Genomic DNA, 26150 nt, shown 5'->3' with positions numbered 1-26150 from the left:
GTAAAATCTTCCAGATCGGTTACTTAACTATTTTAAATACTTCGGCATATAATTTACTCTTCTCACAACACTTATATTTCACTGGGTTATTTTGTAGCTTTCCAAGCGGGGCAAATGTTCGTCTAAAAATCTTAAACGTTAAAACAACAGATGTAAACTCGAAGAAAAAGACTCCAAGCTAAACACTTCTTATTTAAACATTCATCGCTTAACAAACCTTCAAAAATTTATATCTCGTGAAGGACAATTACAGTGTCCTTAAATAAGTTCCCATACTGATTACTTTACTGTATTAACAATATATCTACTTTACAAATATAAACAATCTTCGTTAATATACTCATTGAACGTAACAATTATTAACTCGTCATCCGTTTACAAAAGATCAGGACGTTATTTAAATAATAAACTTCTCTATGTATTGCTCTTAAAAATACTGAACGCTATTATACATATAAAATATACAACGTGAAAAATGTATAAATAAAATGTTCGATTGTCCTCTAAATTTTGTGGAGGATGTCGCTTAGCGACCGCCATCGTTCCGGTAAAAATACGGCAACCACGAAAATATCTTTTTGCTCTGCTGTTGACAGCGCTAAATCAACTAATTTTCTGAGGAAAATCGTCACAGTTTAATTCGCAATTTTATTTACTTTTCAAACGAACTCCAACAAAAATTTTATCATATTTACACTTTTCATTCAATTCAACAAACCTGTACAATTATTTAACACTTTTCTGCGGTGAACTGATTTCAAATTTAATTCATTATTATAGAACGGATTTTGTAGAAACATCAAAAACTGCAACGCCATCTGTTCAACAGTTAATTACAACTTCATAACCGCGAGATCATTTATAACTTATTCAAAAGATATTGTTCGAGCTTCATTTAATATTTAATAGGAGATTTATATTCATACTGCTTTGTATAAAATTACAGGAATTTTCTCAATATGTACTTCTCCAATTCACCAGGTCAACGATAATTAGTTGCAGCTTCCATCGAATCGAATAAAATTAACCTTCGGAGCTCGGGCAGAACTTTATTATAAATTCCAGCGTTACAATTTTTACGTGGCTGTTAACGTGCTAATATCTGGTTTTAAATAGTTCGAATTTTACGCACTGCGATTTTTATTGCTGCCAATTAGTCAGTGGTTGTCAAACTTTTCAAAAATACTTCAACAATAAATATAAAATTCAAAAATTGTACGAAGGCAAACATGTCTTTTATGTGTTTCAATGATCATTGAAGAAAATGAATTCACACACACGAATGACAGGCAATGTTAATAAAAATATGTACATATACATTTACATGTATTAAACTCGTTTTACTGTACACTGCAATTAACTATGCACTCAACTAATTTCTGTGTACTTTTTATAATATAAATTGAGAACCATTGCACACCAAAAGTGACCAAACATAAATGGAAGGCTTTTCAGAACATACACGTGTGTGTTTAGAAAAATGAAAAAATTAAGAGTTGCAGTTTAACAATATATTATACTTTGTGCTATAATCAACACTAACAAATTTTATTAGAAAAATGAAAAAATTAAGAATTGCAGTTTAACAATATATCATACTTTGTGCTATAATGAACATTAAAAATTTTGTTAGAAAAATAAAAAAATTAAGAGTTGCAGTTTAACAATATATCACATTTTGTGCTATAATGAACATTAACAAATTTTATTAGAAAAGTGAAAAAAAATTAGAGTTGCAGTTTAACAATATATTATATTCTGTACTATAATCAACAGTAAAAAATTTTGTTAGAAAAATGAAGAAATTAAGAGTTGCAGTTTAACAATATATTATATTTTGTACTATAACCAACATTAAAACATTTTTTGTTAGAAAAATGAAAATATTAAAAGTTGCAATTTAACAATATATCATACTTTATACTATAATGAACATTAAAAATTTTGTTAGAAAAATAAAAAAATTAAAAGTTGCAATTTAACAATATATCACATTTTGTGCTATAATCAACAGTAAAATATTTTGTTAGAAAAATAAAAACTGAAAAGTTGCAGAGTAACAGTACATCATATTTTGTGCTACAACCAACATTAAAAAATTTCATAAAAAAATGAAAACTGAAAAGTTTCAGAGTAACAGTACATCACATTTTGTGCTATAACCAACATTAAAAAATTTCATAAAAAAAATGAAAACTGAAAAGTTGCAGAGTAACGATACATCAAATATTGCACTATAATCAACATTAAAAGAATCAATTATAAAAAAAGGTCTTGTTAAATTGAGATTAGTGTCCGGTAATTTACTGCCCGTTCTCTAAAGGCTGATTAGCGAAACATACAAGAAGTTTTCGAATTCATTTGTCGTTAATACGATAAAAGGTTGAAAAGGTTGGGTCAAATCGTTATCGTTCTTTCGCAATCCGCGTGTACGTGACGTTTTCGCTAAAATGACGTTCCACTTGGTTACATAAGCGCAATTGCTTATCGATGGAAATATAATTTTAGCTTTATCAATATCGAGGGTCCTTTTAATTCCACTTTATTCGATATCTCGAAAGGCAAGAAACGAAACCGGGTGACGGTCCTGTTTTAAATAATGGCTAACTGTGAGAAAAATTGGAACTGTGCCTAATTTTAATTATTCTTATTAATATTGAATTAGTATAAGATTGAGATCTTCAAAGGGCAGTAAATAGAAAAATACCGAAAATAAGTGCAACAAAGGAAACGGACGATAAAATTCACTTGAAGTGAAATTATCCAAAGTGATTCTGAATGAACTGGTAAAGTGTTAGTCACGTCACGTTTCAGTGTTTGCGCGAAAAGAAAGCTCCTTTGTCGAAAATTTCTATCGAAAGGATCTCGAAAGCATATCTCCGAACAATCTTCTATCGATTCGGATCTACCGATTCTTCCCGTGGAATCTGGATTAAATCAGGTCCAGAATAACACTGGTTCTTATTGAAAGATCTTGAATTCAGTTATCTTAATGACTGCCTCGTACGATAATTAACCTCTTAACCTTACGATTCCTTCATCCAGAAAATTATCTTTTGTGTTTATAATGAAAAATTAATTAACCCTTTGTTGCTTGACTTTCTTCATTCCGACCAGAAATATTTCTCACTGAACACCGTGAAAAAACTCTTTGCATAACAATAACTCTTGCATTATTAATAAGAAGTCAGGAGAAGCGCTTTTTAATTAGAAAAATTTATTCAAAAGAAAATGATACATCTGCGAGGTTCAATTGGGTGTATTATAATTTTGAGGAACAAGAATATCTTCAATAATTTTATTTATGTTTGAAGAAATACAAGAATATATTATAATATATTTGCAACGAAGGATTAAAATGAAATCAGTTCTGTTTCAGACATTTTCTCTTCAATGAATACACCGATCTTCCGAATATTAAATATTCTACGATTAGCTAAAATGGCCGCCGAGGTTAAGAGGTTAAACTCCTTAAGATGACTCGATAAAGAAATCGTCAACTTCGTTAACAACGTTTTGTATCAAAAGTAATAATCGTGTTACTTGTTACGCGTTAAGTTAAAGGCTAATTGAAATATAATTACTTCAAGTTCGTGATAAACAATAAGTGTGTAAGCAAATGGATGATCACTTGTCAATTCCATAACCGATGTCTCTATTACTCGATCAAACAAACCCGGTTAATGTTATTCGGTGTTTCCAACGTCTCCACGATCGTCCGTTCTTTGACGCGAGGTACCTAACCCTAACTGATGCGCGTGTTGTAAAAATATGCGAGTCTTACGAGCTACGTGGTTTCCCTGTTACATGTAGAATCACGATTACTCCTTCTCCTCGGTTTCCTGGCTCTCGCTGCCCAACAAGGTCGATTTGTCTTCCTCGTGACCCTCTACTTCCGGTTCCTCCACGCTTTGACGCTGGCGTCTTATGGCCTTTCGTTGCACGTAGAACATCAGGACGATACTGATGCTTGCCAACGCTGCCAATCCTGCCAGCACTATGTAAATCATTACTGGCATCTGGTTCGATCCCTGGAATCAAAGAAATATTTTGTTATAGCCATGTGTGGATATAGGCTTGATAATCGGTTAGCTAGCTTTTAGTTAATTATTCAGAAATAATTTAATAAATGTTTTAATGATAATTGATAAGGATAATGATTTGACAAGAAAGATGTAGATGGAGATTTTTAGTAGAGCAATGTATAGATATATGATCGCTAGATATCTGCTTCTTGTAACTACTGATTCGAACAAACTTTAGTTACAGGAATAAGAAAATATATTTAGAGACTTTTGATATGAACAATGTACAGATATATGACCACTAGCTATCTGATTAGTGCAACTGCTAATTGAAGCAAACTTGAGTTCAGGAACAAGAAAGTAGTTGGAAATTTTTGAAAGATCGACGTGTAGATATATGACCGCTAGGTATCTGATTCTTACAACTACTAATTCGAACAACCTTGAGTTACAGGAACAAGAAAATATATTTAGAGACTTTCGATATGAACAATGTACAGATATATGACCGCTAGCTATCTGATTCTTGCAACTGCTAATTGCAACAAACTTGAGTTCAGAAACAAGAAAGTATTTGGAGATTTTTGATAGAGTGATGTATAGATATATGACCGCTAGGTATCTGCTTCTTACAACTACTGATTCAAACAGACTTGAATTACAAGAATAAGAAAATATATTTGAAAACTTTTTATATTAACAACATACAGATATATGACCGCTAGCTATCTGATTCTTGCAACTGCTAATTGCAGCAAACTTGAGTTCACAAACAAGAAAGTAGTTGTAGATTTTTGATAGAGCAATGTATAAATATATGACCGCTAGGTATCTGCTTCTTACAACTACTGATTCAAACAGACTTGAATTACAAGAATAAGAAAATATATTTGAAAACTTTTTATATTAACAACATACAGATATATGACCGCTAGCTATCTGATTCTTGCAACTGCTAATTGCAGCAAACTTGAGTTCACAAACAAGAAAGTAGTTGTAGAATTTTGATAGAGCGATGTATAGATATATGATCGCCAGATATCTGCTTCTTGTAACTACTGATTCGAACAGACTTGAATTACAAGAATAAGAAAATATATTTAAAGGCTTTTGGTACTAACAACGTACATATATATAACCGTTAGCTATCTGATCAGCGTATAGATATATGACCGCCAGCTACCTGATCACCGTACAAATATATGACCGCCAGCTATCTGATCACCGTACAGATATATGACCGCCAGCTATCTGATTCTGGCAACTATTCGAGCAAATCTGAATTACGGGATTAGAAATGGTATGACAGAAGATATGATACCGCAATATAGTGATATATGACCGCTAGCTATTTGGTTCTCACAAACGCTGATTCGAGCAAACTTAAATTACAAAAAATAAAAGAGATATGTTAGAAGATTTTTGATACAGCGTTGCACAGATATATGCTAGCTATCTGATTCTTGTACCTAGTGATACGAACAGACCGATTATTGGAAAAAGATATATTTAGAAATTTTTGGTATGTACCGATATATGTACATAGCCACGAACGGTTATATGAACTCCCCAACTCTTGCAACTACTGACTGATTATTGGAACAAGAAAGATATATTTAGAGATTTTTATTACTGCTATATAAATGCATATCTGATTTGAATTACCAAAACACGAAAGACATATTTGACGAGCTTTTATTTCATTTTATTGATATCTGACAACTTTAATCGAATTATTGGATTCGTAATTATAGGAATTTAATTGTCCGTCCAAAAGTCATCCTATGTGATTGTAATTAATTTCAGCGGAAAATATTTGTTATATTTGATATCTGTCGTATTAATTTCAAGCTGAGTATTTTTCAACTATTTCTTAATAGATGTTAAAAATGGAGAGGTTTTCTGTGATCGATAAAATGGACGTTCAAAAGATTGAAGTACAGAAAGGTAGACTTAAAGTGTTCTCTCTGTGAATTTCGCTCTGCTTTAACTTTCAAAATCCCAAAAATCCTACAAAGGTTCCGTAGGCAAAGAGGTTGATATTAATAATGCCAGTAAATATACGTGCAGAGAAGTATTGGACAAAACTGGTAATCGAAGAGGACGGAATACTTGATGCACCTTTGATTTACTTCTAACTTTTTACTTAAAAACATATCGTGAACTATTAAAAATAACATAACTGACCAAATATAAAATATGATTAAATGACTAAATGTAAAATTCCATTTTGCGTGATCAAAAGAAGTAAACTTCAGCGATGAATGTGACCCAGAGCAAATCGTTAAATCATAAGTACCTCGTTTTGTCCGACTTTCTCATATATTTCAATTCTCTTCTAACTTTTGTAAGAGTTAAACTGTTATCCAGAACTTTTGCAAGAATTCAATATTATCCTCTTAATTAAATACGATAAAAGAACATCTTAAGTGGAGACAGGGAATTACTCGATGTTTCATAGAAACTTTGATCTACTTACAACGTTGCTGAAACTTTTGTAACTCCATCTTGATTTCATACTGTGTACCATCTTGATTTAATTTTATGTCTCAAAACATTTCATTTGACAGTAATTAACTTTGTACATCATGAATTCACAATAAACTTTACGGTCAAATATTTTGATAGCAATATTAAAATTTTCAGTAGGAATTTGGTGTACTTCTTTTAACCATGAAAATAGATGTTTAAATTATGTAATATTATTAACAGATGATTAAATGTCCATATTGAAGTATCAGTTTTCAAAGGAATTCTTCAAAGTTGAAACTCAAAGAAGTCGTCTTGTTTGTTTGGTGAGAGAAATTTAGGTTGAACCCATCACTAATTTAAAATTAATAAACCTCCAGATCAAAAGAGTATTCAAACGAGATATCCAGAATGAATGGAATAAATCTGAATGCAAAAATTTGCAAGATATCCGGCGAAAACATCCCCTGTCTCCATTACCGCAACAATTTGCAGCTTTCGCGATAAACATCTCTTTTCGAAGCAGTCCACACGACACCCGGTCTGGGAATAAATAGTGGGATAAGAATAGTAGGAATTCAGAATAATCTCGAAAGTAACATGCATCTTTGTCCGTACTTGGAGGACTCTGCGATAAAAGATAAAAGATAACGTACTGGTGAGAAACGCGAAGTAAAAATAAAGAGACTAGGAGTTTCTCGTTTGCTTTTAGATTCACCAACGTACTCTGTGCCTATCGATCGGTACGAGTGCTTCGGTTTAAATGTCTTTGGTGCAACACGATCAATATTTATGTGGAATACGAATTAACCTTTGGGATCCGTGAAGATCCTCCTGAAATTTTCAGACGGCCTCAAGGCCGGCCATCGCATTCTCCGAAGCAACGCGCACGAAATATTCAAACAGACAACTTTTCCTTCTCTCAGGAACATTCGTCCTGCATCCGAGTATTTTTCTAGACAGATGGTCCCTCGTTACGAATACTCAAGCGTGTTCGAAATTTTCTAGTTTACCTTTTCGAACATAATTTTGTGTCCATGTTAATGGACATAATTTTGAAAGCTATGTTAATGGACATAATTTTATGTCATACATTATGTCCATGTTAATGAACATGATTAAACATGGACCACTGAGTGTACATATATGGAATTTTGCATAGTTGATTCTATTTCATTGAATCTAACCTAACCTCAGTCAAATTCAAACTCAACTAATGTAATCTAATATGATTTGACCTCACTGAACCTCATCTAACCTCATTTGACTTGATCTAATCTCATCTAATCTGATCTAGTTTAATCTAATTTAATGTGATCTAACCTAACCTACATTTAATGTGATATGATCTAACCTAACCTACCTTTAATATAGTATGACCTACCCTAACCTACATTTAATATAATATGACTTACCCTAACCTATATTTAATACAATATGACCTAACCCAACCTACATTTAATATAATATGACCTACCCTAACCTACATTTAATATAGTATGATCTAACCCAACCTAATATAACATAACCTATAATAACCTAATAATTTAAAGTAGCATATTTATGAACATACCAAACATGTCAATAACAGCGATAAAATAAAAATGAAAAATTAGAACATATTTATTTACGAGTACATCTCGATAAAATCTGTAATTGTACTTAATGAGCACCTCGATAAAAGAACAATCTACAACAGCAGAGAGATACTTTTACCTGCAACGTTTTAAAATTCTGGTCAATCGATTCTTGTCATTCTTAATTAAATGAAGTACAGAGTAAATCGCTGTCGAGTAAATTTACCTTTCTACAAATCTGACCTGAAAATGCACAAACATAGCTACCTGCTCAGCCGTTCAAATTTCCCGCGCCCGAATACCTTGCAACTTCGGACTTGCAACTTATATCTAAAGGAATTGAAATATGCTAAAAGAGTCTACTTAACTTCGCGACTATAATGCACCGTTTTATGAAGACTCCTAACAATGCACTTTTACGAAGAGTGCATTATTTTTGAAACAAGCTGTATGGTTACCGTCGCTTCATTCTCATAAGATATTGAAGCGTGTTGCACTCGTACGAACATATAAAATGCACCTACCTTCCACTGGAAGTCGGAAGAGGGGTCGGTAAAGAACCACTTCTGAGGCCACGGCTTTATCGTTCCCTCAGGTGTCTTGAAGATTAACCCCTCGAGACTTAGGCCGTGCGCCAGAACACTGGTCGTAATGTTTCCTTTTTTGTACGAAGCTATCCCCGCCTTCATGTACATCTGAGGTATTGTTTCGTTCTCCCGTAGCTTCAAGGTTATCCTCGGCATTTTCGCCTTTCTTGGCGAGCTCGCCGACGTCTTGGTCACTTCGTTCGGGGTACTGATCACGGGCTTGAACGTCGTCGAGAACGTCGGGGAGATCGTCGACGGGGACGGGGTGGATGTCTGTCGGACACTTGTTGTCGAGTCCGTCGAGGTACGGAGACGTTGCGTGCTGATGATTACGGCCTCTGGAAAAGGGAAACAAAATATGGGTGGTTATGATTAGGTAGTTGAATTTGTGAGGTGGTAATTTGGGAGCTGTGGGAATTTGGGAATTTGGGGATTTAGGGGTTTGGAACTTCAAAAATTTGAGGAATTTGAGCATTAAGGGATTTGGAACTTCAAAAATTTGAGGAATTTGAGCATTTAGGGATTTGTAACTTGGAATTTGGAAATGTGGAAATTGGACAATGTGGGAATTGGAAAATGTGGGAAGTGGACAATGTGCAAATTGAACAATGTGGGAATTGGACAATGTTGAAATTGGACAATGTGGGAATTGGAAAATGTGGGAATTGGACAATGTGGGAATTGGACAATGTAGAAATTGGACAATGTGGGAATTGGACAATGTAGAAATTGGACAATGTGGGAATTGGACAATGTGGGAATTAGCAAATGTGGGAATTGGAAAGAGTGGAAATTGGGAAATTTGGAAATTGGGAAATGTGGAAATTGCACAATGTGGGAATTAGACAATGCGGGTATATGACAATATGGAAATTGGACAATGTGGGAATAGGACAATATGGAAATTGGAAAGAGTGGGAATTGGGAAATTCGGAAATTGGAAAGAGTGGGAATTGGGAAATTCGGAAATTGGGAAATGTGGAAATATGCACAATGTGGAAATTAGACAATGTGGGTATAGGACAATGTGGGAATAGGACAATGTGGAAATTGGACAATGTGGGAATAGGACAATGTGGAAATTGGAAAGAGTGGGAATTAGGAAATTTGGAAATTGAGAATTGTGGAAATTGGACAATGTGGGAATTGGACAATGTAGAAATTGGACAATGTGGGAATTGGACAATGTGGGAATTAGCAAATGTGGGAATTGGAAAGAGTGGAAATTGGGAAATTTGGAAATTGGGAAATGTGGAAATTGCACAATGTGGGAATTAGACAATGCGGGTATATGACAATATGGAAATTGGACAATGTGGGAATAGGACAATATGGAAATTGGAAAGAGTGGGAATTGGGAAATTCGGAAATTGGAAAGAGTGGGAATTGGGAAATTCGGAAATTGGGAAATGTGGAAATATGCACAATGTGGAAATTAGACAATGTGGGTATAGGACAATGTGGGAATAGGACAATGTGGAAATTGGACAATGTGGGAATAGGACAATGTGGAAATTGGAAAGAGTGGGAATTAGGAAATTTGGAAATTGAGAATTGTGGAAATTGCACAATGTGGGAATTGGACAATATGGGTATTGGACAATGTGGGAATAGGACAATGTGGGAATAGGACAATATGGGAATAGGACAATATGGGAATAGGACAATATGAAAATTGGAAAATACAGAAATTGGTGAAATCAGAAATTTAAGCACCCACAGAAACCCCAAATTACAGAACAATTCCCACATTTCCCAAAGTGCGTCATGACGCACCTGCATCGCACCGCATCTCAACTTTACACCCCCATCGATTCCCTACCAAAACCCCCACCATATCTACTCGAAGATACAAAAAATCACAAACGTCCATAAATAATATAAATTCCGCAAAGAATACTAACCCGTGCTCGTAAAATCCTCGGTCTGTTGTATCTCCGCCTTCAACACTCCCGGCATCGTATTCATTTCGTCTTCAGCATCCGATTTTCTGTACATTTCCGCGGACGATGCGGTCGTCACAGGGAATTTACTTTTGCTTTTGTGCACGATATCTTTTCCTTGACTCCTCGACGAATTTCTGGCTATTGTGTTGTGACTGACGCGACTCATCGCTAGAACGGTGTTGGCGAACAGACTCTGGTCGTTTTGATTCATCAGGAACGGCGTCGCCACGCAGGACAAAATAATGAGGATCATCAGCATCCCCATGGTATATTTGATGATCCTCGGCCTCGGTTTGCTCGAGGTCTGAGGGAACCCAGACGATGAAAACTGGTCCGTTTGCGGCAGAATTGTGTATTGCAGGCTGGCATCGCCCTTTCGTACCGTTTTGTACATAATTAACAAACCTGTTGAAGGAATTCGTGGCTTCGTTGTGAATCATACGTAGGTGCATCGTTAACAGATTCTTGGCATTCCGTAGTTTTGGAAGGTTTTGGGTGTTGATTTTAGATGGGTGAAGGAGAGGTGGTGTGTGGAGCAGGAGAAGTAATTAATAGGAGTTAGGTTAGGTGCTAAGAAAGGCAAAATGTAAGCATTGTTGTTTAATTCTAAGTTCATCAGCTGACTAGTATTACTGACGATGTTGACTTAACGGTTAGGTTAGGTTAAATTTTTAGATATGTCCAGGAAAGGTTAGGTTGTGGTGCGTAGACTAAGAGAGGTAACTAATGGAGATAAAGTGTAATCATGTATTGTTTAATTTTAAATTAGTGAGCTAACTAATGCTACCAATGACGTTGACTTAATGTATTGAAATTTTAGATGTTTTTCAGGAGAAGTTAGGTTATGGTGCATAGACTAAGATAAGTAACTAATGGAGGTTAGGTGTTGATATAAGAGAGACTACATATTATAACCATCGATTGCTAAATTTTAAATTAGTCAGTTAACTAATGCTACCAATGACGTTGACTTGATATATTGAAGTTTTAGATGGTCTTCAGGAAAAGTTAAGTTATGGTGCATAAATTAAGACAAGTAACTAATAGAGATTAGGTGTTGATATAACAGAGACTAGCTATTATAATCATTGATTGTTTAATTTTAAATTAATCAGGTAACTAATGCTACCAATGACGTTGACTTGATATATTGAAGTTTTAGATGTGTCCAGGAAAAGTTAGTTTATAGTGCATAAATTAAGACAAGTAACTAATGAAGGTTAGGTGTTGATATAAGAGACACTAACTATTATAATCATTGATTGTTTAATTTTAAATTAGTCAGTTAACTAATGCTACCAATAACGTTGACTTGATGTATTGAAGTTTTAGATGTTTTTCAGGAGAAGTTAGGTTATGGTGCATAGACTAAGACAAGTAACTAATAGAGGTTAGGTGTTGATATAAGAGAAACTAGCTATTATAATCATCAATTATTTCATACTAAATTGAGGAGTTAACTAATAAGCAAACCAGCTACGAATGATGTTGTCTGAATGTATTAAATCTTTCGATGCATTCAGGAGAGGTTAGGTTATGCTGCGTAGACTGAGAGGTTAGGTTAATATAAGAAAGACTAGAAATTGACGAGCTAACTAATAAGCAAACCAGCTATGAATGATGCTGCTTGAATGTATTAAACCTTTAGATGTGTTCAGGAGGTTAGGTTATGCTGCGTAGATTTTAGAGGTTAGGTTATTATAAGAGAAACTAGCTATTATAATTCAGAATTGTTCAACTAACTAATGCTACTAATGACGTATAATGCAAACTGATCAGCCAACTCTATCAATTAATCCTCGATAACGAATGTATCTCCCATCAGCAATTGTAATTCAAATATTATTACTCCATAAATGCATACACTTTATAAATGAATACCACAATCACTATACATACGTACACTTAATATGTACACAAACTTCTACATAAATATACGTACATATATGTTCTACAGTGCATTACGCACCGTATACGAGTAGAAAGACGGATGCATGATTAAAAGTGATAAATGTAAAACGTGAAACATAGTGTAGTATAAAATAGTACTTTGCATGCAATCTTATCCGAGATTAAAAAAAAAAGGGATGAAATTTCCGAGGGTGTTAAAGCATGAAAAACGTGTTATACGACTTGCCGAAAGGCATTTGCATGGTTAAATTTGCTGGCTGATGAAGTAAAGCTGGGATTAGCCGAAACTATCTTCTTAAAGTCAAGCGTAGTAAGCCCACGTAAAAGAAGAACTATAACGCGAGCATAACAGGGACTTTATTCGTACAAAAGTTGTAAAATGCTATTTTACGGGGGAAGAATATGTGATTCGTAAACTGTCGATGAGCGAAGATCTGTCGATGAGATAGAAATTTTTAAAATGGTGTCTTGTTAAGTTTTGTAAAAGAAGGTAAGTTTAATACAAATGTAAGTACATGTATTCTTTAAGGTGCATAAATATTGGTACATTTATTGAGACGAATTTAAACATAATTTTAAATGAAAAATATATTGAAAATATTTGTTAAAATGTATTAATATTTGTTTTCCAATTTTACACAAATAAAAATGCAAGTACAAACGCAAATGAAGTATGAATATTTATTTCTTAATACTCATATGAATTTTTATGACAAAATGCACTTGCTAATCTTAATTCTTTCCCAGTTGCTTTCCATATTTTTTTTTGTACTTGAATGAAATTAAATAAATAATGTATTGCAATATATAATTCAAGAGGAAGATGTACATAAACGAACGAAAATGTTATTAAAATATAATGAGTTACATTTTCATCTCGTGTCTTTGAGACACGATAATAGAAAGTCCTAAAAATTACAATTTAAAACTACAGATAATTAAAAATAATTAAAGTTTGCAGCAGAAAATTATAAGTAGACAGATGTGAATGAAAAGTGACTGAAAGTTGGGAAATTAGAAATAATTGCGGATGGAAGTGCCTCCTCAGGGAAATAATTAAAATCGAAAATTGTATCTACGTGTAATACCTAACAGCAACGAAGCCCCATTTTTCAAATTCCCAAAGGATTATCGAGCATGGTCGAGCTAAAGAAAGGACAACAGACACGTTCCTCCGGGAGGAATCGATTCCCGATTTTCCTCGGCAAATATTAAATCACGATTCCCCTAAACCAGCCATAAGGTTAACGTTTCCCCAAAAATGCAACGCTTGACAAAAGCAAATCACCCGAAAATTCCTGTGAAAGTTTTTTACAAGTTCGAAGGGGATGAAAACAATAACGAATGAAAACAAATATATCAACGAAGCATACTTTGCAAATAAATGGCCACATTTGGCAATTGTCGAGAAAGAAGGCGAGTGACAGTCGGAAATAAATAATCGTTCAGAGATAAACAAGTAGTACTCACAATATGTGTGCAACAGAAGGGGTTGGTATTCTCCGTTTCCACTTCCGGCAGGCTTCTCTGTCGGAGCGAACACGACAATCCAGGACAGGCAGAACCTCGCCTGTGAGAGAAATTCTCCTGGAAAATGCGCAGATGCGTCTCACCAGGGGGTGGTGAAACGAGTGCGCAGACGCCGTCAACAATTTCCGGAAGTCCGTCACCGTTTGAATGTCTTCGATACGGATACGAGGAACCATCTTGGGTTCAAGGACGTTCGAATACTACTCGACCTTGAACTTCTATCATTGCTTCCTGTTATCATGCTTCCTGTTATGATTAGCTGAATTCATCTCTGGAGTGCTCTTTGGCGGTGGGGTTGACTTTGGTTCTTATTTCTTTTTTATTTTGGAGGAGGGTTGATATTCTTGGAAGCTTTTGGGGAGAGATTTTTTGTTGGAGGTTTGGGAAATTTGGAGTTTTGGGAATTTGAGAATTTGGGGATTTGAAGAGTTGGAGATTTGAGGGTTTGGGGGTTGAGAGGGTTGAGGAGTTTGATGTTGAGGAATTTGGATATTTGGAAATATGTGTATGTGGTAATTTGGGAATTTGGAAATTGAAGAATTCTGGAATTGGGGAGTATGAAAACTTGGAAATTTTGGAACTTGAGAGTTTATGATGTGGGAAATTTGGAAACTTGCAAATTTAGGATTTTGGGAAATTGTGGGTTAAGAAATTAGAACTTGAGAACTTGGAAATTTGAGAATTTGGAAATTTAGAAATTTGTGATATCTGTAAATTAGGATATTAATAAATTTGGAGATGTAAGTATTTGAAAACTTGAGAATTTGCAAATTTGGGAATTTAGCAATTTGACAATTTGACAATTCCACAATTTCCCAATTTCAAAATTTCACAACACAACAATTTAACAACTTATAAATTTGCAAACACAGAAATTTGAAAATTTGCAAATAAAACACCTTGTCAACAAAAAAATTCAAAAAACCAACCCTAACAAGAATAACAAAACAACAATAGCTCTGCATGGAATTCTTTATTAGTATTTTATTACAAAATATAGATACATAAAATGCTAAGAAAATTTCTCCACTTCAGTTCTACTGAAATTGGATCAATGGAAGACGTTTTTCTTGTAACATATGCCTATAGAAATTTGTACACTATACTTCATAAAGAGGAAGTATAACCATTAAAGACATTGAACGTAAGAATTAATATAAGTGCAAAAATTAGGAACTAGTATTTAATCTTCACATATTCAATGTGGAAGTTGAAGTCAAGTTCTTTTATTGCATAGTCGGCATAGCTGTTGAGGATGCGATGTCGCTGGAATCTCCAGATCTCCACAACTGAGTTATGGTTTTAACTTGTGTATGGAAGTTGACGCCCTGGAAACATTTTACATTTTTAATTAATATGTTAATCTACATTTTTGAATAATTATGTATATGGTAGAGGTTAAATATCAAATTAAAAATTATTTCCATGCTCGGAAATTTCCACTGGCTAACTATTATTGTATAAAATTGGTAATTCAATGGGTAAACTATTATATAAAATTTTAAAGTTAAATATACAAATAATTTTTACTAAAAGTTACTTAAGTCATATTTTATAATTTTTTAAACAATTGTAAAGTTCATACTTTAATTATTTATACTAGAATATTATTATCAAATATATATAAATTTGGGGTTGAAATATGTTGTATGTGATTGCACTTACATGTTTCCCATAAAAGTGATTATCACCCAAAAACGACCCCTTATTTCCTGTAAAACTGAACATTGGCAATGGGACAGGAATAGGGACATTTACACCAACTTGACCAGCCTCGATTCTATTTATAAATGCTCTCGCCGTTGCGCCATTTGTAGTGAACACCGCAGTTCCATTTCCATAAACATTCTTGTTAATTATATCCACAGCCTCGTTTAGGGTGTTGGTGAAAATACAGGAAAGCACGGGACCAAAAATTTCTTCTGTGTAACATTTCATTGTGGGCTGAAACATGATGTAATATTTGGATTAAATTGAGATGAATTTTATAGCAATGTGGATGTAGTTTTCTATATTCTGGAATTTCTGAATTGTCAATTTTTTAAATTTTCCAATTCTCACATTCTGCAATTCTCACTTTTCCCAATTTCCACATTTCCAAGTTCCCACATTCCCCAATTCCCAAATTTCCCAATTCCCACATTCCCCAATTCCCACATTTCCCAACTCCCAAATTTTCCAGTTCCCACATTCTCTAATTCCCACATTCCCCAATTCCCACATTTCCCAACTCCCAAATTTTCCAGTTCCCACATTCTCTAATTCCCACATTCCCCAATTCCCACATTCCCCAATTCCCACATTCCCCAATTCCAAAATTTTCCAATTCCCACATTCTCCAATTCCCACATTCCCCAATTCCCACATTCCCCAATTCCCACATTTCCCAATTCCCACTCTTCCCAATTCCCACATTCCCCAATTCCCATATTTCCCAATTCCCAAATTTTCCAGTTCCCACATTCTCTAATTCCCACATTCTCCAATTCCCACATTCCCAAATTCCCACATTCCCCAATTCCCACATTCCCCAATTCCCACATTCCCCAATTCCCACATTCCCCAATTCCCACATTCCCCAATTCCCACATTCCCCAATTCCCACATTCCCCAATTCCCACATTCCCCAATTCCCACATTCCCCAATTCCCACATTCCCCAATTCCCAAATTTCTAAATTGCCAAACTCCCAACTCCCAAGCTCTCAAACTCCTAATTTCCCAACTCCCAAAGTTTCCAAATTTCCAAATCTCCAATTCCACACCTCTCAAATTCCCATCTCTCCACTCCCAAAATTCTCAAATTCCCAACTCTCCACTCCAAAATTCTCAAATTCCCAACTCTCCATTCCAAAATTCTCAAATCCCCAAATCTCCATCTCCAAAATTCCCAAATTCTCAAATCAACTTCCAAGTTACCTCAACATTAGTAAGAACAGTCGGTCCAACAAAGTTTCCATTTTCATAACCACTGACAACGAGTCCTCTACCATCAAGAGCCAACGTCGCGCCCTCTTTCACCCCCGACTCCACCAATTCGCATATCCTCTTCTTGGACTGCGGCGATATAACTGGTCCAAGGTCGGTCCCAGGTACGTGGCCAGCATTGACCTTCAATTTTTTCGCGGCTTCTACCAGATCAGGTATCCAGTCCTTCGATTGGCCGACAAATATGGCTACCGAGAGAGCCATGCATCTTTGTCCAGCTGCTCCGAACGCCGCACCGACGATCTGAGAAAGGGTCTTGTTTTTGTTTGCATCTGGCAATACAACGCAATGGTTCTTCGCTCCCATGTTGCACTGCACTCGTTTGCCGTGGGCGCTGCTCTGTTTGTATATGTATTTTCCCTGGAAAATGGAGGACGTTCGTTAAGGCAGAGGTTGGGTGATTCAGAAATTAGTGACTCAAAAATTAATTTATATTGATAGAAGATGTTTGAAATTTTGTTTAGTTGCTTTAGTGTATTTTTGCTGATTTTTGCTGATGTATTGTGCTTGGCTTGTGCGTTGTTTATTGATGAATTTTATATAATTTTTCATGTAATCAAAAAATTTGTTATGTAATTTTTTAAAAATCACAAAAATTTCAAATTAAAAATTTGTTCAAATTAAACTACTTGTAAACTACCTCACCCTATCATAGCTCATCCTAAACTCAATATACGAGTTAAAGCAGTAACCAAATAAAAGCTCCATCATTCAGCTCGATATCTTGCGTACAAAATGCAACTGTCGATAGAACGAGCACAAAGGAATAGCAATCGATAGTAGAACGTACCGCCTGATCGGAACCAACGAAAGAAACCGCCTTGATATCCGGATGTTCGCAGATAAAATCAACAGCGGCATGTTGGCCATGTATAACGTTCAATAATCCTGGTGGAGCACCGGCCTTGGTGAACAAATCGGCCAGGATCATGGATGCCCCTGGCACACGCTCGGACGGTTTCAAAATGGTCGCGTTTCCACACGCGACCGAAACCGGAAACGACCACAGCGGTATCATCGCCGGGAAATTGAACGGACAGATGGAGGCAGTTACACCAAGGGGAACTCTGTAGGAAATTATGTCCATATCTGTGGCGATGTTTGGTGTACTCTCGCCCATTTGCAGGGAAGGAATTGCGGTGCATGCGTCCACCACCTCTGTAACGTAAATCAACATCGTTTGTAACGTATCGTTTACCTGTTTGGGATTAACGGGGACTGAATAACGTGGACAGATTGTAATTTGACTTGCTTACAGAATCATTTCGAAATTCATTGTTCAGTAACTTCTTTAAATTTCAGTATCTCTTCAAATTCCGTATGGTTCACTTTGAACTCTAAGCTTTATTATATATTATTTGTTTAATTGACTCAAGGCATTTTTAACACTGATGGAAGTTAACAAGTTTTGATCTTTGTTATATTTATCATTTGTTAGATAATGTGTGTGAAGTGATTTGTCGCTCTGTGTAACATATGTATACATATATCTATGATATTATAACTTATTCTAGAATCTTATTATACACTAAACAGCTTCAGTTATTATACGTATTATACATATAATTCAAGGATAATGTGATCTATGAACAATATCCAATTGCAGCAAATGTAAAAACTGTAACCTATTAATGACCTTGACAGTGACCTAGCGCATTGGGCATATACGCAGTAGATTGCGCAGTAGACTGCGCAGAAGGTTCATATACGCTCCAATAAACCTCACTGCGCATAGCTACTGCGCACACAACATCCAAACTGATTACTCTTGTTAAAAAAATATTACAATGATACTGTAACATTTATTCTCTTTTCGAAACACCTGAGTAATTACTCTTTCATTGTTATGATCTTAATTTGAAGTAACAATAGCTTAAGCCTTAATTTAAATTGCTTCAGAAGTTTTAAGAATACTTACGAAGACCTCGAAGAACATCCCCTTCCGCGTCCGCCATTGTCTTTCCATTCTCCTGAACTAAATTTGCTGCAATCTCTTTCTGAAACAAGGATTCACATTAAAATATCTACAAAAATTAAAGTAGAATTTCAAAATGCTTAGACAGTAAATGGCTTTAAGCTAAGTTTTATATTTTTTAAAACGCAACTTAGGAAGCTAAATTAAAATTGTTAACGTACCGAGTGTTCACGAATGAGTGCCTGGTATTTCAGCATCAAGGTTTGTCTAGTAAGAACGCTAGTGTTTTTCCACTTCTCGTACGCAGATTTTGCACTTTCTACGGCTGTCTGCATTTCTTCTTTCGTGCACTTTGGTGTACGACATAGTAATTTATTCGTGGCTGGGTCATGAACCTCCGTGAATTCTGTGGCCTTCGATTCTGAAACAAATTTAAAACTTCCATCAATAAAAATAAGTAATTAATTTATTAATAATACGGACACAGAGAAAAGTAAATTAGAACACAATTTTTAGAAAATTTTCTAATATTTTCCTCTGATTGAGAGCCTCTTAAACCCTTCTCTAGTCACCGATAACCATTAAAATTCTTCTTAAAATTAAAAGTCACATAAATTCTACATAAAATATCCACTTCCCAAAAGAATAGTTTTAATATTTAAAAATTTATGACTATTCGTGAAACTTGACGTCGCCATTTTTTCTGGAGGACACTACAGTGTTCGCTACCGTATACAAAATTAATTTTAACACAACTTTCAAGCGGGAAATAGTATGTATAATTATTCCATTTAACTTTGAAGCTTTTTACGTAACCAGTGCTTATTCATCCGATGGTTAAGCGTTTCCTTTTTAAAGCAATGCTTAAAATTGAATTCGCCTCGAAATATAACGCCTTTTCTATGCAGTTTCAATGGACGCTTCAGCAGCACTCGTCGTCCGCGGGCTTGAATCGAAATGCCTTCAGAAGTGTACTTTTAAATGTTCGTCATAAAAAAATGGGTTGTAGAATGCTTGAGAAACCGAGTATATATTCGATCAAAATTTTAGACCTTTCTATTCAATCTTCTATGAAACAATTTATATTATAAGTTTTGAACATTGATTTTCAACTAAAAGCTTCATCATATGATATATTTTGTTTCGTCATATGATACATAAATATTTTCGTATCTTCAAATTGTAGCACCTACTAATTCTGTACGATCGATTATTAATTTTTCTATGCAATTTTTAATACAGAAAAATAATTACCTACGAACTGGCCATCAATGTACATCTTAACCGTCGGTACACTACTGCTGTACGTCCTTGCGGCTAATCGCGCCTAAAATATTCAATCAATATTAAACAAATTTTACTTTGTAATTTAAGTCGAAGAATTTTATTTACCGTCATTTGCATTTGTAAATGGTTTTAAATCGTTTACCTCATTAGCAAACTCTATTGTCATGGCACAAACGAAAAGATAATTTTATTTTCATTCAAAATAAGTTTCAGTTTAGAACGTTTTAAATGTATCACCCAGTAGGCTTTAAAATAAATCTATCTGTCTGTTAAGGTTTATCGGTGGGCAACATCAAAGATAAGAAGCCCATTGGGAACAACTGTTTGCCCCTTGCACGATATACGTCGCTTTGACACGATACACTTGTTGGCAAACCGATTCAATTCGCGTTACGTAAAGTATGCGATCTCCATTACACCAGATTGGTAATGACATTCCCCTTTACGAGCGCCATTGCACTGTAATTTTGTATCGGAGTCAATTGGAACGAAGATTCGCAAGTAGTCTCCCTTGAAAAACAACACGGATGTCGTGGCTCTTGAATGAATTTAGAGTAGAGGTATAATTCGGACTTCCGGTGCGCTTCAGAAAGCAATAAGAGCTTTTAAGTCGATCGTTACTGATATTACTGATATTAAAACGTCAAATTGAGGTTTTCAATCACTTTAGAATTCTTTAAGTCTCAATTAGTGAAAATTTCATTGATTTGGGGAATCAGTTTTGCATTGGTTTTCAGTGACTTTGACTGTTAAATCAAAAGATGTCAGCAGCCTTAATATTTTATCAGATTGTATCGACATTCTATTAGATATTGTATTTTTCAATTGGACTAAAACTTGACGAAATTGTTTATACAATTGTGAAAAGTAGTCACAGTGAATATGTGTTTCAGTAATTAACATATTTTCTAGATTTCATGTACTAATTATGTGTTTAAGCGTTCGGCATAGTCGGTTCGGTGGCCCGCCAGTCGGTACGGAGCTTCTACTGCAATATTCGCGAGTTTGGACAGATTAGTATCGTTTAGACTAGTTTCAAATTACTTTTGTAACTATTATCTGAGTATATAGGTGTTCTAAAAGTTGCTCAGTATAATCCCCTTTCAAATTCTCTTCGGGAGTGAAACTTGCAATAAATTATTTTAATGCTGAAAATTATTCAAACATGATGAAAATTATTTAAATATGATCATTTTAATAGGGAAAATTATTTAAACCTGATCATTTTAACGTTGAAAATTATTTAAACATGATCATTTTAACGTTGAAAATTATTTAAACACGATCATTTTAACGCTGAAAATTATTTAAACATGATCATTATTTTAATCGTATGAATTATTTAAACGTGACGATTGCTTTAACGGTATAAATTATTGAATGATCACCGAGCAACAGATTTCTGATACATGAAAACATGTTTCTCTACGTCAGAAATGTGGAACATCGCTAGTCTAACTATCATGTTTGCACGCAGTTTCCCTTTTATGGATCCCGATAATTCGATTAAAGTCTAATTACAAAATGAAGGGTGTAAAACGTTGATATTCCTTGTTTTACTGGGTTGTTAACGCTTGTATTATCGTTAAATGAGAGGTGTAGATAACGTTGACCCCCCAGCGAGCACGCAGCTCCAAACGACCAGTAATGAGGATGACTCCATGACTGTTAAACAAGCATTACCGCATTCTGAAAATACATGTAAAAGAAAGTACTCGGAAATTAGGGATATTAAGCTCGTTTATGACTTAAGATGATCGAAAGCGTAGTTCGAGCATTGCACAAGAATGATTATTATATAATTGTCCAAATGTTATCCAAACACCTCTATCTCTGTAAACCCAGGGTAAACATAATAAAAAATTTAAGTTTAAAATTATAACTCGAGGTTATCTTGATATCAGCTGTGAAAAAGTACTCCATTACTAAAAATTAGGGTGGCATTTTACATTTTACATTCAAGTGGAATTTTGTTTACGTATTTTTCAAGTTAGTGGAACCTGAAGAGTCATGACGATTGTATCCACCCCATACTTTCAGTGATACAATTATCTTGAAGATAATTTCGATTTTAGTTATGTTAGAGATATCATCCCTTATCTGTAACGAAAGCCAGATCTGATGTTGTGTACGAAAAACAATATCCAAATAGAATAAAATTAAATTTCAGTGAAAATCTGTGTAAACTTATGAAGATGTGCACTGTATCCACCATGTGGCTAAATTTAATTATCATCGACGATAACGTAATTCATAAATATTAGATACAGTCATATTAAGACAGTGACTCCACATTGATTCGCGGCTGAAGTGCACATCTTACGGCAGCAAAGGCATCTGGAATACATTGATTCGACCAACGTTCTCTAACGAAAACAACAAATTTCGGTAAAATTAAGGGAAATTTCTGACGTACCTCGCACTTGGAAATTCTCGCGAGGAGCGCCATGCTTTCAGAGCACGTTCACGGCTGTCTGTAATGGAACTGGCCTTATCCACTGAAAAAATGGCCTTACGTAGTGTCGAATGCGTGGCAATGTTTTCGTCAAGGTTAATTATCTCTGTTTACAACGTTGGCAGTAGTTGATGTTTGCTGAAATGTTCTCAACAAAGTTCCGACAATAGCCGAAGAATGGACGATGATTGTCGAACGGAACACGAGGATAGTTTTATCGATTCGAACCACTTCTTGGCATAAATTACTGATAAAATTATGTACACTATACTTGAGTTCTAATATTTGATTTAGATGAAGTATATTAAGCTTAATTTTTAGTTTTGTAGGGTGGAGAATGGTTTTTTAGGTACTTTGTTTTGAGTTTTGGTAGAAGTGTAAGTCAGCTGTCGGTAAGGAGGGAAATTTGAATTGTGACTGCTGTTGCAGATGTTCGAGTAAGTTTTGCTTGAGAATTCGAGGTGGAGCCACTTTCCAGCAATATAGACGAAGCATTTACTATATAGCATTAGCTGTATTTACTATATGGCTAAGATACGCATTGATAAGACAATATGTATATGTATCATCATATTAAATATTTTAATAACATTTTAAATTTGTATAAATTGTCACATAAGTTAAATCTAACTACTATAAGTTTATGTATAATAAAAGAAAATTGTATGTGTACTATATGAAAATTAATTTGGTAAGGTTAGGTTAATTCGGTAAGGCTAGGTCAAAAAGTTAAGTTGCAGGCAAAAGTACAGTTCTATTAACTGACTGTTACTTTTAAAGACTTTAATATCAAACATTAAAAAACCTTACAAATATTTCCTGAAAATAAAAACTACTTCCTAGAAATTGAACACGAATTTCCTTTAATTTATAAACAATTAAAATCGTTAAAATTTTTTCATTCTTCATAAGATAGTTCTAACTTATAATTTTTTATGGAGACGTCCCTTTCAAATTTTTGTGGTAAAAAACATTTCTGTAGAAACGACTTTCATTTAATATACGAACAAGTAAAACAGTTAGAATTTATAATATTTCAAATGGATACAGTCTCTTATCATCATAACTGTAAATTATTATCATTAAACGACAATAATTACGTTCTTTAACCGTGGTCTTTCCTCGTTCATCGAAATACCGGTTTCCTTAAATTACCATCGATACAAAGAATGTAACATCGCGTTATAAATAATTGATAAAGCACCAACGTCCGATATTGTTCAGAATTGATTGCTGCAACCGTAAAAAAACGTCCGGTTTAGAAAAAAAATGGTATGAGGAAGAGGGGAAAGCAAGAATGTTGGTAATCGTTAGTGGCCCCGAGGCATGCGTAACAACTAACCGCGCGATTACACGGAAGTTGATTGGCAAACAATCGTTAGAACCGATCGACAGGTTCTGACTCTGTATTAAAGTCTCGTGCGTTTGTTCGTTTTATATGTGCAGCCTTTAACTGCCTCCGAAAGCCGTTTATCGATACGACGATTATGTATGGCGAAGAAAGTGAAACGCGATGGAAATTCACCCTAAAAAGGTGAACAAACGTGATCCATTACTCATTAGCGACTAATGTCAACGCTGGATTAGAAACTATATTAAATACTATTACAATTATTTATCGGGGTTCAACGTAACAAAATTTTTTAATTTTTTAAATAACTTTTACCATGTTCGATACTAATATAATCATGTATGTGGAAGGGGGTGAATTTGACAAAACTGTGTTTCTAATTTTTTAAATAAATCTACCATGTCAAATACTAGTAAAATCATTTATATAGGAAGGGTGGAATTTAACAAAACTGTGTTCTTAATTTTTTGAATAAAATTTGTGAAGTTAAATACCACTGCAATCATTTATATGGAAGGGGATGAATTTGACAAAACTGTGTTTCTAATTTTTTAAATAAATCCTACCATGTCAAATACTAGTATAATCATTTATATAGGAAGGGTGGAATTTAACAAAATTGTGTTCTTAATTTTTTGAATAAAATTTGTGAAGTTAAATACCATTACAATAATTTTTATATAAAAGGGATTGAATTTGACAAAACATCATTTTTAATTTTTTAAATAATTTTTACATTACAATAAGCTCTATCTAAACTACATAACCTCATTTACTCCCTTACTTGTGTGAACATTAAAAATTTCTTTTGAAATTAATAAAATTTTATTAACAATCCTTGTTCTTATATTAGAGCTCATATTCCATTTGAATGAGTTAATATTCCATCACACGTGAATATCCTTCTAACATTTTTTTAAGGTTATAATACCTTTTTATAGGTTAAGTTAATTTATCTTAAAGTCAGTCCAACTCATAAAATAAATTATACTTTATAATCACATTAGGAAGTGCACAAGAAGGACAAATTTTTATACGAACAGTAATTTGTTGATGTAACAGAGTATCGTGTTCGCTGTAATTCGATTCGTAGAGTTTATACATTCGTAGTAATCGATCAATTGAAATAATGAGAATATAAATAGAAACAACCAGAACGATGAATAATTCATGATGTTCGACAAATGAAGGTGAGACAGTAAATAGGCGATCAAGAATTGTATTTCGCTTGTAATAAAAATAAGCATGCTGTGAGAAAACGATATTAGAAAACGAGTTCAAGTCGGTGAAAGCAATCCTGAGCGAAACAAGTTAGTAAAAATTTCATTCAGATATTTTCATGATATTATCAATTACTCACACGCTTTCAGGAATTGAACATTTCAAATTCTAAATTATTATTTAATCTGTTGCGGTGCATTTAGTTTGTTACCTCAGATGATCTTAACATTGATTCATTTTTTATTTACTGTTAATCTTTACTTTCATTTACTGTTACTGTTAATTCATTAATACGTGTATACAGTTATTTTTAATCACAAAAGTTAATTCAACAGTATGCAATAAAATTTCTCATACACGAAGACTAATATCTTCTCGATAATATTGACTTTTGCCCCGGGGCTCTGTAAACTCTAACGACAGCTCTGCGGAGCATGTGATCTTTCATATAAAGATTAATCACTTTAGAATGACACATTCATACCACTTGATCACGATGAACACAGTGCTTTAAAATGATTGTAATACGAAAGTTACGATCGGTCACCTCCTAACAAATTATTTAACCCCCTCGTTGCAGCGTCTGCTGTGTAATACTCGCAAATCAATTGCTACAAATTAAACAACTTGTTTATTAATTATTCTGATGCTTTCCATCCTTAATTCTCAAGTTTCCTTTTCTATTTTCGAAATACAAATTGTCTTATTTCAACCCTTTTGTAATATTCAAACAAATGTACATTCTTTATTATTATATTATTGTTATTTAGTTGGAAGGTTGTGTATAATTTAACAGAGTATATATGTATATTAAAACGATATTATAAAACGACAATCATTTATATATACATGTTATTTATTTGATGTATTACATGTCATGTGTAGATAC

At 34.2% G+C, this 26150-nt stretch overlaps 2 protein-coding genes across 7 annotated transcripts; both read right to left on the bottom strand.

Annotated features, from left to right (window-relative positions):
* Positions 1-3284: 3284 nt before the first annotated feature.
* Positions 3285-14708, bottom strand: LOC100881021 (uncharacterized). 2 transcript variants are annotated; one of them, XM_012287701.2, is made up of 4 exons: positions 13986-14708; positions 10563-11009; positions 8596-8996; positions 3285-4031 (listed from the first exon to the last, which is right to left on the bottom strand). In XM_012287701.2, the coding sequence occupies exons 2-4, from the start codon at positions 10996-10998 to the stop codon at positions 3822-3824; spliced, it is 1047 nt and encodes a 348-aa protein (XP_012143091.2). In that variant the 5' UTR covers positions 10999-11009; positions 13986-14708; the 3' UTR covers positions 3285-3821. The 2 variants fall into 2 exon arrangements, with proteins under 2 accessions (XP_012143091.2, XP_012143092.2); XM_012287702.2 differs by lacking the exon at positions 13986-14708 and adding an exon at positions 12348-13133.
* Positions 14709-14999: 291 nt separating this feature from the next.
* On the bottom strand, positions 15000-22808 carry LOC100881133 (putative methylmalonate-semialdehyde/malonate-semialdehyde dehydrogenase [acylating], mitochondrial). Of its 5 annotated transcripts, XM_012287706.2 has the most exons (9): positions 22651-22755; positions 21756-21923; positions 20202-20274; positions 19169-19368; positions 18951-19029; positions 17823-18190; positions 16964-17392; positions 15711-15989; positions 15000-15373 (listed from the first exon to the last, which is right to left on the bottom strand). In XM_012287706.2, the coding sequence occupies exons 3-9, from the start codon at positions 20224-20226 to the stop codon at positions 15272-15274; spliced, it is 1482 nt and encodes a 493-aa protein (XP_012143096.2). In that variant the 5' UTR covers positions 20227-20274; positions 21756-21923; positions 22651-22755; the 3' UTR covers positions 15000-15271. The 5 variants fall into 5 exon arrangements, with proteins under 5 accessions (XP_012143096.2, XP_003704285.2, XP_012143097.2 ...); XM_003704237.3 differs by lacking the exon at positions 21756-21923 and having other exon boundaries at positions 22651-22808; XM_012287707.2 differs by lacking the exon at positions 20202-20274 and having other exon boundaries at positions 22651-22754.
* Positions 22809-26150: the final 3342 nt, after the last annotated feature.

Source organism: Megachile rotundata, chromosome 6 (genome assembly GCF_050947335.1).
Source record: "Megachile rotundata isolate GNS110a chromosome 6, iyMegRotu1, whole genome shotgun sequence".
NCBI lineage: Eukaryota > Metazoa > Arthropoda > Insecta > Hymenoptera > Megachilidae > Megachile > Megachile rotundata.
Note: the sequence above shows the minus strand (reverse complement) of the source record. Positions and strands in the feature narration are given on the sequence as shown.

Bases quoted from the DNA above. Each gene is read 5' to 3' on its own strand.
- LOC100881021 (XM_012287701.2), bottom strand. From the start codon at position 10,998: ATGTACAAAACGGTACGAAAGGGCGATGCCAGCCTGCAATACACAATT. The intron at 8,997-10,562 runs GTTAGTATTCTT...TCCCTTTTCCAG, and splicing joins CGAGGATTTTACGAGCACGG to AGGCCGTAATCATCAGCACG. The intron at 4,032-8,595 runs GTAGGTGCATTT...CTTTGATTCCAG, and splicing joins CTTCCGACTTCCAGTGGAAG to GGATCGAACCAGATGCCAGT.
- LOC100881133 (XM_003704237.3), bottom strand. From the start codon at position 22,683: ATGGCGCTCCTCGCGAGAATTTCCAAGTGCGAG. The intron at 19,030-19,168 runs GTACGTTAACAA...TCCTTGTTTCAG, and splicing joins CACTCATTCGTGAACACTCG to AAAGAGATTGCAGCAAATTT. The intron at 15,990-16,963 runs GTAACTTGGAAG...ATCATGTTTCAG, and splicing joins CTGTTCTTACTAATGTTGAG to CCCACAATGAAATGTTACAC.